The sequence below is a fragment of the Grammomys surdaster genome, unplaced genomic scaffold (genome assembly GCF_004785775.1).
Source record: "Grammomys surdaster isolate TR1022 unplaced genomic scaffold, NIH_TR_1.0 125996, whole genome shotgun sequence".
NCBI lineage: Eukaryota > Metazoa > Chordata > Mammalia > Rodentia > Muridae > Grammomys > Grammomys surdaster.
This window is the reverse complement of record NW_021620812.1, coordinates 4,464,092-4,477,725: the sequence shown is the minus strand read 5'-3', so window position 1 is coordinate 4,477,725 and position 13,634 is coordinate 4,464,092. Positions and strand designations below refer to the sequence as shown.

General features: G+C 46.2%; 1 protein-coding gene across 1 annotated transcript; it reads left to right on the top strand.

The window, feature by feature from the left end:
* Positions 1 to 23: 23 nt before the first annotated feature.
* Tyw3 (tRNA-yW synthesizing protein 3 homolog) lies at positions 24 to 13,409 on the top strand. The gene is made up of 6 exons (XM_028754313.1): positions 24 to 249; positions 2,837 to 2,917; positions 3,750 to 3,848; positions 6,365 to 6,436; positions 8,936 to 9,069; positions 12,970 to 13,409. Exons 1-6 carry the CDS (start codon positions 76 to 78, stop codon positions 13,181 to 13,183), a joined length of 774 nt encoding a protein of 257 aa, XP_028610146.1. The 5' UTR covers positions 24 to 75; the 3' UTR covers positions 13,184 to 13,409.
* The last annotated feature ends 225 nt before the right edge of the window (positions 13,410 to 13,634 follow it).

Genomic DNA, 13,634 nt, shown 5'->3' with positions numbered 1-13,634 from the left:
GTGGCAATATGGCTGCGCCCATAGAGAAGAAGGCGAATTCCAAAGCAGGGAGAGCCGACTCCAGATCGCCCGCTCATGGACCGCAGCGCAGAGTTCGGCCGATGGAAGGCGCAGAGTCTGAGCAAAGCGGACCTTAGCCGGAAGGGCAGTGTGGATGAGGACGCGGTGGAGGTGGTGGAGCTCCTGAATTCGCGGGAAGAGTTTTTCACCACCAGCTCCTGCGCGGGCCGCATCCTCCTTCTGGACGGGGTGAGGCCCCGGCCCGCCGAGCCTGTGCGATCGGGACGGTGACCTGGGTCACCTGTGCTTCCAAAGAGTTGTTTGTTATCTCCCTGAGGCCCTTACAAGCGATGTTGTAATGCTAAAGAGTTCCCCAAATGATGGTGGAGCCAGCTTAAGTGGCAACAGCTTGAAGATTGGGTTTATGGAATGCTAGAGGGATTTAAGTCTCTAGTCCCTTGGGTCACGCCCACCCTCACGAGCCACTCTTACCAAGTCCCTGTCACTACTAGATGGGCCTCCTAACTTTAAGAGGGTCGCTTGCCCCCTGGTGGCCGACTTCATTATAGCAGCCCTGGCCATTTTTAGCTCTAAATGAAACAATCCTTGTAGAGGGTCAAAGCCCTAGGCTGCGAACTGTTGACTGTTAGGAAATTTACATGCCCTCATCCTCTTCCTGTGCCGCGAACGGAGGATAACTAGACAACATCGGTTGCATGGGATATTGAGTGAGCAAAATAGGATAATTTATTTCCAGCATTTATCATCGTGCCTGGCCCACATTGCTGGCTAAAAGTCGCTAGGTCCCGTTTTGGTTAATCACTTACTGAAGTCCCAGATTAGCAAGGTCTGTTCATGTTTATAATGCTTCCATCATTCTCATTCTGTTCATGGACACCCTTGCTCACAAGCTAGCTGCCCACACCCCTTCTACCACTGTCCTGCCTGTTTTTTTTTTTTTCAGAACTTTTCCAATGAATCTCTGAAACACTATTGTCTCTCCACCAAGCCATGTTATACAACACATTCATTATATGTGTGTGTATTAATATATATTTATTTATATATAAATATATTTATAAATTAAATATATAAAATACATAATGAATATATTATACATAATAACGATTAAATATAATGTCGTAAATAGAATTATATATTGAATTATTTTCAAGAATCTTTTTGAGTGTTAATTTGTATTATATTAATATATTATATTATATTATATTATATTATATTATATTATATTATATTATGTTATATTATATTATATAGATTTTATATATTTGCTTTTTAAAGCAGAATTGTCTTGGCTAAATATCTGTGCCGAAACTCTGTGATACATTTCTTACTTTAGAAATTCCAAATTTATATCGTACTGTATATCCTGCACTCCTTTCCTCATTTTAACTAACTGCCAAAATTGAACTGTTTCCTTCTTTGGTTCCCTGTTTTTGCCTTGCGCGAGTCCTTCATTTAGGAGTGGCAGCACTGAGACAGCGCTCAGGCCCAGCAAACGCCCTACTACTGAGTTACATCTCAGCAACTCCCTACCTTTTTTTTTTTTTAATTAAAAAATCAAAACCAAAACTTCTAAAACAGGGTCTTTTGAAGTTGCCTAGGCTGATCTTGAACACATTTAATAGACCAAGGAGTCCTTGAAGCTGTGATTCTCCTGCCTCAGCTTCTGGAGTAGCTGATCTGTATTGCTTCCCCTATGTCCACATAGCTGAGACATGAGTCTCTAAGCTCCACTACTCAGCCAGACACAGAAAGAGGTGCAGACGAGCACAGTACCCACTTAGCAGTGGCTGTTCATTCTGAACTGTCATAGGACTCTTTCTGAACCTCTTTTAGTTTATGTATCTTATACTCTGTGGCTATTTATTTTTACTCTGCCTAGGAGAAAAGAAGGAAAGTGAAAAAATCAGGAGCAGAAAAACAGATAAACCAGAGATGTTCCAAGTCGTGATATTAGATTCTGTACATTTGTTAAATGTAAACTACACACTTGGCTCTGGCATTTATAGCAGCCAGCACAAGGCCAAATACATGTTACTAAAATCTTACTATAAAAACCAGTTATTCAGGGTCCATACTTCTAAGACCAGGTCCCAGAGTATCCTCCAGAGCTCTGTGTACATGGTTATTTTAGAGATCCAGTGATCTTCATGTATGTGGTTTCTTGCTCTCACTTTGCAGCATCTGAGGGAAGGTTCTGTGTATACCCATTAGAATTTGCAAAGAAACAATGTCTAAGTCGGTGTTATAATGAAAGCCTTTCTGGATCTTTGACACATTTCTCCTCACTTCTCTGCATATACAGTACTTTAGGAATCTCAAATGTGTTTGCATAGTGTGAGGAAAGTGTCCCAAGGCGTGCCCATTGCAGGTGTGAGCAAACAGTGGGTCTTCCATAGTGTTAGCCACACTGCTCTACAGGAGGTACCTTCTCCCTTTTTCATTTCTTATGATTCGATGCTGCCAACATACAAGCCTCACACCATCCTTTTCTGCCACCAAAAACATAACCAGAGGGGCATATGACCCAGGGTAAGCGTACTCACCTAGCATTCATAGGGCCGTGGATTTCATCCTCAGCATCCCAACACAGAAACAAAGAACACAGCTGTGTTTCTGAAGACACCTGAGTACTTTTACCATTCAATCCCTAAGTTATTTGAGTTGTTTTTTCTTCTAGGTTATCTTAACCCAAAACATATTGAATTGTTTTCAGGAATCTTTTTAAGTACTAGTTTAGGAATGCCCATCATATTAGGCAATGCAAATGTACTTGTTTTGTTAAATATTATAACTAAGTTGTCTGTTGTTTTAGAGCACAGATGGGTCTGGAGTTCAGAAACAACACTGCTGCTGGCTGCTGGTCACACACAAACCTTGTGCAAAAGATGATGTGGTGAGTTCTTAAATTAAAAAATGAACTTTAAAAATCCACAGTGTGAATAAAGAATAAAACATTCCCTTGTATAATTGTAATGGTTGAAGATTACGAAGCCCAGAAAGCTTTTGCTACGTCTGCCGTGTTGTGTGGTAGGAGATGACCATGTGGAGGCGTCCGTGTGCCTGCAGCTCAGCAGAGGGGCCTCTTCAGCAGCAGAGAGTTTGGACATTTGGTTCACTGGGTCGAAATCTTTCACTCAGCTCTGCTATTTAATAACTTTTCAACCTAGAAAAAAATATACAAGAAGGGACTTCACTCTGCATTGCCAGCTTCAGTGTTGAAATAAGCGTATATCATTTACCAGGATCACCTCTGGACACGTTCCTGGCCTGTGCCCAGTGTGTCCTCTCTGAGCCTGGAGTGTTAGGTGAGCTCAGGAAAGGTTGTATCAGGCAGAGACCTTTCCTTCCTGTTCCTTGCAGAAATCCAGTCCCATCCTGTGCAGAAAAGATGAAAGAAGAGAAATGGACACAGAGCGGAATGGCTGGTTCAGGCATTCTCCTGTAGAAGGGTGAGGGCTCGGAGGGCTGCCTCCCCTCCATAGGCTCCGCAGGGCAGATACCCCACCCCACCAATAAATAAATAAATAAATGTCAGGAGACTTTGTAAATAAAGTAAGCAAATAATAATCTTTGTAATAAAAATGTCCAGAAAGCAGAGGACACAGATATCTCAGTGTGGCTAGTGAGTCCAGGAATGTCTAGGAAGCAGAAGGCAGGTGGGAGGACGGGTTGACAGGACAGGGTGGGTCAGCCACGCCTCTCATGCTGACCTTTGGTTCCCTCAGATGACAGCTCTGAAGGGTGCCACCAGCGATGCTGTTTTGAAGTTTGAACCTTTTATCCTCCATGTGCAATGCCGGACACTGCAGGACGCACAAACCCTGGTAAGACTCTGAGCTTGCTCTTGAATTTAGATGTCTGTCAGAATTCATCTTAGGCCTTAAGACACCTTTTAAAATTATTTACTGTTGATCGATTCAGCTAATGCTTTGACTTAGTTGTTTTCACCTGTTTGATTGGTCTAGCGATTTACGTCAAGGGTTAGGAGCAGGGACTCCTGGTAATCTCTGGGGAAGGAAAATGAGCACCCACGCATGGCCCGAGGTCTCCCTCAGCTCCCACGCATGGCCCACGGTCTCCCTCAGCACCCACACATGGCCCGCCATCTCCCTCAGCAGCCTTCATGTGAATTTCACAGTGCTGTGTCTTTGGTTTTTCTGGCTGAGTTTAGAAGAAAGCTCCAGAACTGCGTGTTTGAAGTCTCCCTGCTCGTCTTACACCTTTAGCTTACTTCCCTGCAGACCTGTCTCATTGCAGCTGTAATTTAGTGAGAGCACTCTCCATGTGCCACAGAGCATCTGGTTGGAGCTGTGAGCAGATCCTCGCTCACAAGCTGTTCTGAAGACGCTCCTGAAGCTAAGACTGAAAAGGAAGAAACAGAGTTAGGCCTAAGCAAAGATTCTAAGCAGATTAGAATGTTCCCAGCACATAGTTTCAGAAGCAGAAAAAGACTTGGTGTATTCACAGAGCAGAATAGAGGGGAGAGAGGACGAGGGGAGAGAAAGATGGAGGCCTTTAGGCCAGAGGAAGAGATCCAATTGCCTTGTCAGGCAAGGGCTAGCTGCAAAGACTTGGCACACTGTGTTCTGCCAGCCTAGTTCTGCCAGGGTATAGTCAGGGCTCAACTGTAGTGGCGTCTGTGGGGTGGGGTGGAGTGTGGTGGCACGGCCTGAGAGGACACCAAAGGACATGCATGACATGTGACAGAGTGAAGATGTTTTAGCTTTGGCATTAACAGTGAGGTCATTCAGGAATCAGACAGCCTGAGGGGAGGAATGGTGAAGGGATCACAGCTGCGCCCTAGGGTCACGGCGCCATGGTGTCATGTCACCCTAGTGTCACATCACCCTAGTGTCACAGCGCCCTTGTGTCACAGCGCCCTAGTGTCACGAAATGATCACTGTGGAGAGAGTGAAAGGAAGGAAGCAGGAGCACTTGGACGGCGCTTTCAAAGCCTTGTTAAGACGCAGTGCTCCGCAGCCTGCGACTGTGTTTCCCCTAGACTTGGATCTGTCTCATCCTCCTCTCGCTCCAGAGCACACACCAGTGCTGCACACACCAGTGCTGCACACACCAGTGCTGCACACACCAGTGCTGCACACACCAGTGCTGCACACACCAGTGCTGCACACACCAGTGCTGCTCAGGCTTTCCCGTCCCCACTGCAGTGCTGTCTCAGTTAGGGTTCACTGCTGTGCAGAGACACCATGACCAAAGCAACTCTTGTAAAGAAAACGTTTACTCAGGACTAGCTTACAGCTTCAGAGGTTCGATCCATTATCATCATGGTGAGAAGCATGGCAGCACTCAGATGTAGCTCTGGAGAAGGAGCTGAGAGCTCTACAGCTTGATTCTTCTGCAGGCAGCCAGGAGGAGACTCGTCTGTACTGGGTGGGGCCTGAGCATAGGAGACCTCAAAGCCCACCCCCACCATGGCCCACTTCCTCCAACAAGGCCATACTTCCTAATAGTGCCACTCCCTGTGGGCCTAGCATTCAAAAACATGAGGCTAAGGGGGCCATACCTATTCAAACCACCACATAGGCCCAGATCCAGTTCCCAGTGCTAATCCCAGTGGAGCCCGGATGTGCGCTCCTGGGCCAAAGCAGTGGTGGAGGTCTAACATGCTGACTGCATGCTAGAGCTCCCTGCAGCAGAGCACAGTTGTGTGCTGCCCGTGAGCATGCTCAGTGGTGCCCTGTCTGTCAGTTCCAGAGAAGAGGAGAGAAGGCCTGTGGTGTCTCCCCAGAGTGTATTTATTCCAGGGGAGGGAGACAAGCAGTCAGAAGATAGTTTCTCATGGGGTAATTGCTGTTTACAGCCTGGTCAGGGCACTGTGACGGAGAACAATAGGACAGAGCTTCAAGCCTATAACGTCTCAGGGCTACAGCTTTCCTCAGGACTGGAGAGGATGCCGAGGGAATGTTTTCCTCTCTTAGAGAAAGCATTTCATTTGCTTGACTTTTCTTCTGCCTAACATCAGTTCATGGTCATTGGTAGGAAGCCTGTTTTACCTTCTCCTGGTGACATTTCCAAGGCTGCTCTTGGGTCTGTGTAGCAGGCCCTGTGATGGGCTCTGGAGTCTGCTCTTGGGTCTGTATAGCAGGCCCTGTGATGGGCTCTGGAGGCTGCTCTTGGGTCTGTGTAGCAGGCCCTGTGATGGGCTCTGGAGGCTGCTCTTGGGTCTGTGTAGCAGGCCCTGTGATGGGCTCTGAAGCATAGTCCACACAGTCAAGCACATCAGTGGTTTTGCAGTTATCTGTTTCTGTCACTTATGGGACAAAGTTGAGGGTCTGGCTTGTTGGCACACCAGAACCTAGGGTGTTGTGTTTTCTTACAGCACTCCGTGGCAGTCGACTTTGGCTTCAGGAACTCGGGCATCACCGTGGGCAAGCGGGGGAAGATCATGCTGGTAAGGTGCCATTGGCAAGAACCGCTCTGTAACCGCTGTCTTCTCTCCCTGCGCCCCAGCTCCCAAATAGTGACTCTGAGAATTATTCATGAATAATACTGCCTAGGGCATATGCTTGGGCTTGTTCCCGCTTGCTTATAATTCATTTATCCTGTTTAAGCTCCTCTATTTCTGCCATGTGACTGGTTACGCCTCCTCAGCTTCCTGTGTCCAACTTCCTAGAGTCCACGTGGTGAATCCTCCTGCCTGACTATCTCCCAGCATCCCTCTTTCTGTGTCCAGATGTCCCACCTTCTAAGCCTGCCTCAGCTTACTGGCCATCAGCTTTTTATTGACAGGTGATGCTTCCACACAGTACAGAGACTCTCTCGACACAGTTCTGTGAGTCTGACATGAACAGGATTTCTGGGACTGTCTGTTAGCATTCCTGCCCGTTCCGTCTTTCTCAGAATTCCTTACTGTTCTCCGGCCCCGGGGAAAGTGGGCAGCCCCTTCCCTAGATAGGAAATCCAGACTTTGGATTCCTACCTGTGTCCTTGTTTTATACCACACTCCCTGCTTACTTTGAACCTGACCCTTGCTCTACCAGCCTCAAGTCATCAGGGATGACGGAATAAGTAAGCTGTGCTGTGGAGTGAGCATCACAGGCATCAAGTCTTCCATAGCAATAACCTCTGCCCACAGCTGTGCTTCATGAACCTGTGTGAGCTCCGCAATGCTCGCATCTGTTGTCTCCTCAGAGCTCTCGCACACCGTTCTCCTTGAGCCAAGTCCAGTCCGTGGGGAGCAGCTCACTCTGCCTCTGATGAGTGAGTGCACACGGCTCCTTTTGTCTCACCGCATCAGCAGTAACAGACATACTGTGTGATCCGCAAACTCAAGGACGTTTGCTGTCTGTCCCTTCACAGAAAATATGTGCCAGCCTTTGTTCTAGATGGCCCCAAGGCCCTTACAGCCTATGTTCCTCTTGTCCTTCCCTAGCCAAGGCGACCCACAGTAATTTTGCCCAGTTCTGATCTCTGTGGTGTTTGCTGTTTGCACAGCCCATACTGTATTTGAACATGGTCAAATTCCTGCTGTTCTAGCTCCCTCCACTCTTTCCATTTTTCACAAAGAGCCTATTTCTCAAGTAGAGGCGGCTTGCAAAGAACTTAGAGCATGACTAAACAGTAAATCCAAGCCTGCGCTCCACAATGTATCTGGTGCCCGAGGAAATTTCACACATTTCTTTACCTTTCTCTCCATTTTCCCTGTTTCCAGTTAGTCACTGGTCTGATCATATCTGCCTCTGTGCCTTTGCCAGCCAGGCCCTGCACGCTGGCCCTGGTCCTGAGCCAGCACTCGGCATCCATCTTTTCTAAGATTGTCTTCTGATGGGCTTCTGAGAGGTCTCCTCCAGCCCTTCCAGTCTCTCTCTGACCAATATTGTCAGAATCTCTCCTTTAAAACACCAGGGTCTCCCAAGCTTTTCCCTGATATTCACAGCCTTAAACTGGCTTAAACTTGTGAGTGTGTGTGTGTGTGTGTGTATGTGTGTGTGTGTGTGTGTGTCTGCTGTCTGTCTGTCTGTGATGTTCCAGCCATGCAAATCTATTCTACTGCTGTTGCTGCTCTGACTAGAATCTCCACTGTTTTTATGTCTGATGAAATTGTCCTTGTCCCTGGAAATTCTACTCAAATGGAATCACTTTGATATGGAGCTGAGCCCCAGACTTCACCAGAGCATCTGTCATGTTATTAACATGTTTCACTTGTGAGTGTGTGTGTGTACACGTACAAGGATTCATGTGCTTCTTCTGTCTTAACACCCAGGCTACCCTGTGATTCTGTGCAGTTGTTTATTTGTAAGTGTGAGCTCTCAGAGGCAGGGACCAGGCTGTGCTCCTCTGGTTTAGCTCAGCTAACAGGAAGCTCAGTAAAGATCCACTACATGAGCTTCTGTTCTTCAGTGCGAGTGGGTTTTGTAGGGGTTTTGTCTTCTTTGCCTCTGTGCTTACCGTCTGCCCAGCTTTGGGATGCACAGGGATGTGCTGATGTTTCCTCCACAGTTGCTGAGATCAGCAGCCTCACAGCACTGAAGAGGTGGCTGGCCGTGCTGCACAGCGGAGGAGGCATGGCTTCCCGCTTGCCGTACTCAGCTCTGGCAGATGCTCAAAGAGACTCCCGTTTTTCCTTGAGGCCTCTTTTGATGTGTCATCTATTTATGTTCTTTAAGTCACGTCCGAAAGCTTTCTAAGCCATGGTGAGATTGAACTGTACAAGGTTATTAAGTTCTTTGATATTATTGTTTTTCTCTGAAAAAAGGATGTATAGACTGTCCTTGCAGAAGTCTGTCTTGTCTCCTTTTGTTGGTTTGAGTTTAGTAAATTACATGAAATCAAGGGCCTCCATGCTGAAATGGGAGTTAACTGTTGTAACCAAGCCCAGACTGGGGCTTGCCTCTCCTCTTCAGAGGCTCTGTGCTTCTGTTCTTCAGGTCTAAACCCCTATCTATTCCAGGCTGTCCGGAGTACACATGGATTGGAAGTCCCATTAACCCACAAGGGAAAGCTGATGGTGACAGAGGAATATATTGAGTTCCTATTAACTACAGCAAATCAGAAAATGGAGGAAAACAAGAGAAGAATTGGAAGGTACAGTTGACTATTTATTCCCGTGTTATTTGTATATGCCTACGTCATACTTGAAATAGGGACACATGTTCTTTTAAGTTTATAATCCAGACTGATTATGTAATCATAGCCCTCCTGTGGAGAAAAGAAAGGTGACTGAGGTCCTCAGTGGAACCAGAGCACAGTGAGATGGGCACTCCACGGTTGCAGAGGAGGCTTTGCAGAGACAGCTGGATGTGGCCACCAGCAACACTGCTAAAGAGAGAGTCCGACAGCAGTGGGGAGGTGGGAACAGCTTGTGAGTAGTAGTGCACACTGCCCTGGATGTTGTCTAGACTCTTCCTTCTGCTCTGAGAGTGTCTTAGACCCCAGGCTAGTTCAACAACCAGCTGCTGTCATGGAGAAAATCTGGAATTGCCTCCCTGGTCAACTGGGAAGGAGACTAGATTCCAATTTACATCTTTCTACTGTCGACCTCCAGTTGGACCTCCTGGCAAATGGATTAGCATATGACGCCGTTTAAAAGCTGCCTTCGGTGTGTGCAAGCTGTACCACTCAAGTCCCCTAGGCAAGCTGTGTCTCTGTGTGTGCGCGCACACATGTGTGTACATGACTGTGTGTGTGTGTGTGTGCATGACAGTGTGTGTGAGAGCTCATGAGTGGGTGAGTGTGTGAGTGGGTGTGCATGTGTGTTACATGAGTGTGTATGTGTACATGCATGTGCATGTGAGTGAGCGAAAGCACACTGTTGTAGCAGTCAAATGACAGCTTTGTGAATTACATGATTTTGAAGATGAAGCTCACACCATCAGGCTTGCGTGACAACTACTCACTGAGCCATCTCACTGTGGCTCACCAGCACGAGTCGTACATTTCCAAGTTACAGAGCGATGGACATTTTTACATAATTTTCCTTTTTCTTTCTCTGCACACTTTTGGAAATCTCACATTCCATCACTGCCTAAGTATCTCTCAGTCAGTCATTTATTTTTCTTTTCATCTTCATTGCCTCTCTCTTTATTCAAGACCTGTGCAGTAGCCCCTCAGGCTGGTCTCAGAGCAGGATGTAGACAGAATGTCTGTATGTCATGTAAGCAGATCTCTACATTGGTGTCAGAGTCATGTCCTGATACTGGAGAAGAGCCTGTGCCTTGCCTACCTGAACCCCTTACTACCTAGAGATGTCCAACTGCCAAGGTGCCAGTGACAGCAGTGGGACCAAGTCTCCACAGCAGCCTGGGTTCAACCTTGCCCCACCAAATCACTCAGTTCTGTTCTACCAAGTCACTGTTGTATTTTGATTGTGTCATCTGTAACTTGGGGGAAGTGCCACCTCAAAGAAGAGTTGCCCCCATCATTAAACAGCATGTACTTTATGATAGGCCTCAGCACCTGCTGTGGACCCAGAACAGGGAACCCTTCCTCCTTTGTCACTCCTAACTCCAAAGCCTAGAATACCTAGAGTTACAGAGGCCTCCCCAGGGAGCTGTGTGACCTGTACCAGACTGGGGCGTTGGGGGAGGGGGACTGCTGATTCCTTATGCACAGTTGTCATCTCAGCATGCAGAGCGCAGATCCTGGTTTAGGACAATTGATGATAAATCCTGCCACAAAATGCGGACAATCAAACCAAAGCAAAGCCTTCAGGTAGGCAGCTGGCACCTGCCTAGCTGCCCAGCAGACTGCAGACATGAACTGCACACGGACACTCACTGGCACAAAGCTTACTGTCTGCCAGGTAGATACTGGGCTGTGGGGGTGGGGTGGGGGTGCGACAACACAGGAAGCAGCAGTTCTGTTTCTCCTGTTTTCTGCCCTGAATTTCAACAAGTTTATAAATATAGCGCAAGATCAACTAACTCTACACCTGGCAAAGTTAATTGAGCCATGCTCACCAACCATAAAATCAAATTATGAGTTAAATCCATTGACTCAAAAATGTGTTTTGAGATGATAGTTTGCATGCCGCTATCAAGAGAGCAGGCTCATCATATAAAATCAGGGAAAAATTAAAGAAGGGCAAAAGTGTCTTAAGATCCTGATTACAAGAATACGTGTGGGTTCAGAGTGTGCGAGCAAATTAGGGCTCCTCGGGGAGCAGCCAGATGCAGGCACAGAACTCCTGATCCTGGGAGAGAAAAGTTTTTCAGCAGTGGGTGGGTACAAGAAGGGGCATATTTCATCATGGGGCCAGTTTCGTGGTTGATACAGCTAAAAGAATTGGGAAACTTCAGCCCAAAAAATAACACTTAATCAACCCCAAATATCTTAGCAGCATGACAAAGTTAAGAATTAAAGTACTTAAAAATATTTGTGTGTGTATGTGTTATATGTGCGCATATGTGTGTATGGGTATGATGTATGTGTGTATCGCATATGCACATGTGGATAAGTGTGCATATGTGTGAGTGTGACGTATGTGTGTCTGGTCAAGAAGCACATATGTGAGACTGGTATGTGTGTGTATGGTATATGTGCACACGTGTACAAGGTAATGTATGTGTATGATCTATGTGTATGATACCTGTAGACGAGTCCAGATGTGTGTATGTGGTGTGTGTGTGTGTGTGTGTGTGTGTGCGCAGTATCTGTACCTGTGTGCAAGTGTACATATGTATGTAAATGTAAAGTCCTGTGTCCTGCCCTGTCACTCTTTGTCTTATCCCCTTGAGACGGCAGGGCACCTCACTCAGCCTGGTGCCAGGATGATGTCAGAAGGTCCCAGCAGCCTTCCAGGCTCTGCAGCTCACAGGCCACTCATGGGCCTTTTACACAGTGCCGGGATCTGAAGTCAGGTCCTGATGGTTATCCAGCAGGCGCTGTTACTCACCGAGCCATCGCCTCTTACCCTAAAATGGTTTTAGCAAAGAAAAAGAACAAAGTCTTGTTCATGTTCGTGCTTGTGCAAAGTAGTTCCCATGCTTGTTTCTCTGCGGGAAGAGGCTCAACCAGCAGAGAGCTGACAGTGTCTGGAGCCAGGCAGGACAGTCCAGGGAGCATGGCCTGCTTTGTAAAGAGTGAATTTGGAGACTGGAAGAGACAGGGACTGACAGACACTGTAAGATATTTTATACATAACGACTTCCAGGTGGAAAACTCGAAGTTTGTAGGTCTGCCCCTGACTACAAGAGGAAGGATTTCTTTGTCTATTAACAGGAGGTTAGGATGTGCATCTGACAAAGCCATGTGGCCCTGAGTAGAAAGAAATTAACCATGCTCTTCTTTTCATCAACTGTGTAATAAAATATTAAATAAAACAGAATAAAGGGCTGAATATATTGGCATATAATATTGTTAAGAATAAAGAAATCAGAAAGGCAAAGTAATTGAATCTGTTTCCAGCGGTTTTTTTTTTTTTATCTTTTTTACTGTGGTAAAAATATAACAGAAATTTACCATTTTAGCCAATGGCATGAGTTCACATGATCAGTAACCATCACCATCCACCTCCAAAGCCTTCATCCTCTTGAACAGAAACTACATCCTCTGAGCACCAACCACTCTCTACCCTGCAGTCCTCAGAACAACCCATTCTCTCTGTGTGAACCAGACTCTCTAGCAAATGAGATTATGTGGGATTATGCCGTCTGTCCTGTTGTGTAGCTGCTGTCTCGGTGCACTCGTTGTGATGTGTTAGGAGGAGCTGAATGTCCAGAAGAAGGCAAGCAGCAGGCAGAGATGAAAACACAGTGCTCGACTAGACATGGCGTCTATGTGGCTGGCTTCACCTGTCAGTGCTGCTCTTAAAGACTTGAACACACAGTTTTACAGTGATGAAGGCAAAGAACGATGTAATCAGTTGCCTTTATAAGGTTAAAACACGACATTGTCACGCTTAAACAGTAGACCAGTTCAAGGTTTGTTTCAGTCATTCATTTTCAAAATACTCATACATGTAACCATATATTTAATTCTTTACAGGTTTTATAACTGCCTACAACATGTTGTCAAAAGAGAAACCATTTCAAACTCACATTCCAAGGGCAAAGAGAAAAATAACTCACTTTGTACTCGTAAGAATAAGAGGAACCAAGGAAAAGGACACGACCCGTCTACTACTGAAGACGATGGAAGGGAGCTGGAAGGTGGGGATGGCTTGGAAATCAGTGCCACACTCTTCCTGGGAGATGACTAAGACTCGGCACAGTATAGTGTCTGGTACACAGTGCTGCTCTTTACAAGAGCATCAAGGTTTGCTGAAAGCATCAAGCCTTCAGGAGGCAAGAATTAATTTCTCTGATTAGAGAAACTTAAGTGTAAATGGCTTTTCAAAGTAGCTGTGTGTATGTTTGCTCTCTGAAGACTGCTTTTTTAAGTATGTTGGGAGTCACTCTACAAATAAACGTAAAACTTCTTGTGTCTGTTTATGTCAAATAGGAAAAGCAAGAGTAATTCTCTTCCGAGGTAGCCTCAGCATCGTGAGAATTTGAGTGGGAACCATGGGCACAACCTCACCCCAACCCTGAGCTTTTCTTAAGGGGAATATCAGAGTTTGCATTTCTTGCCATGGACAAGTGTTTCCTCTTGCTTTGACCTTGTAGATGAAAGTAACCGATGCTCATGTCAGTATTTTGTTCAGGGAATAC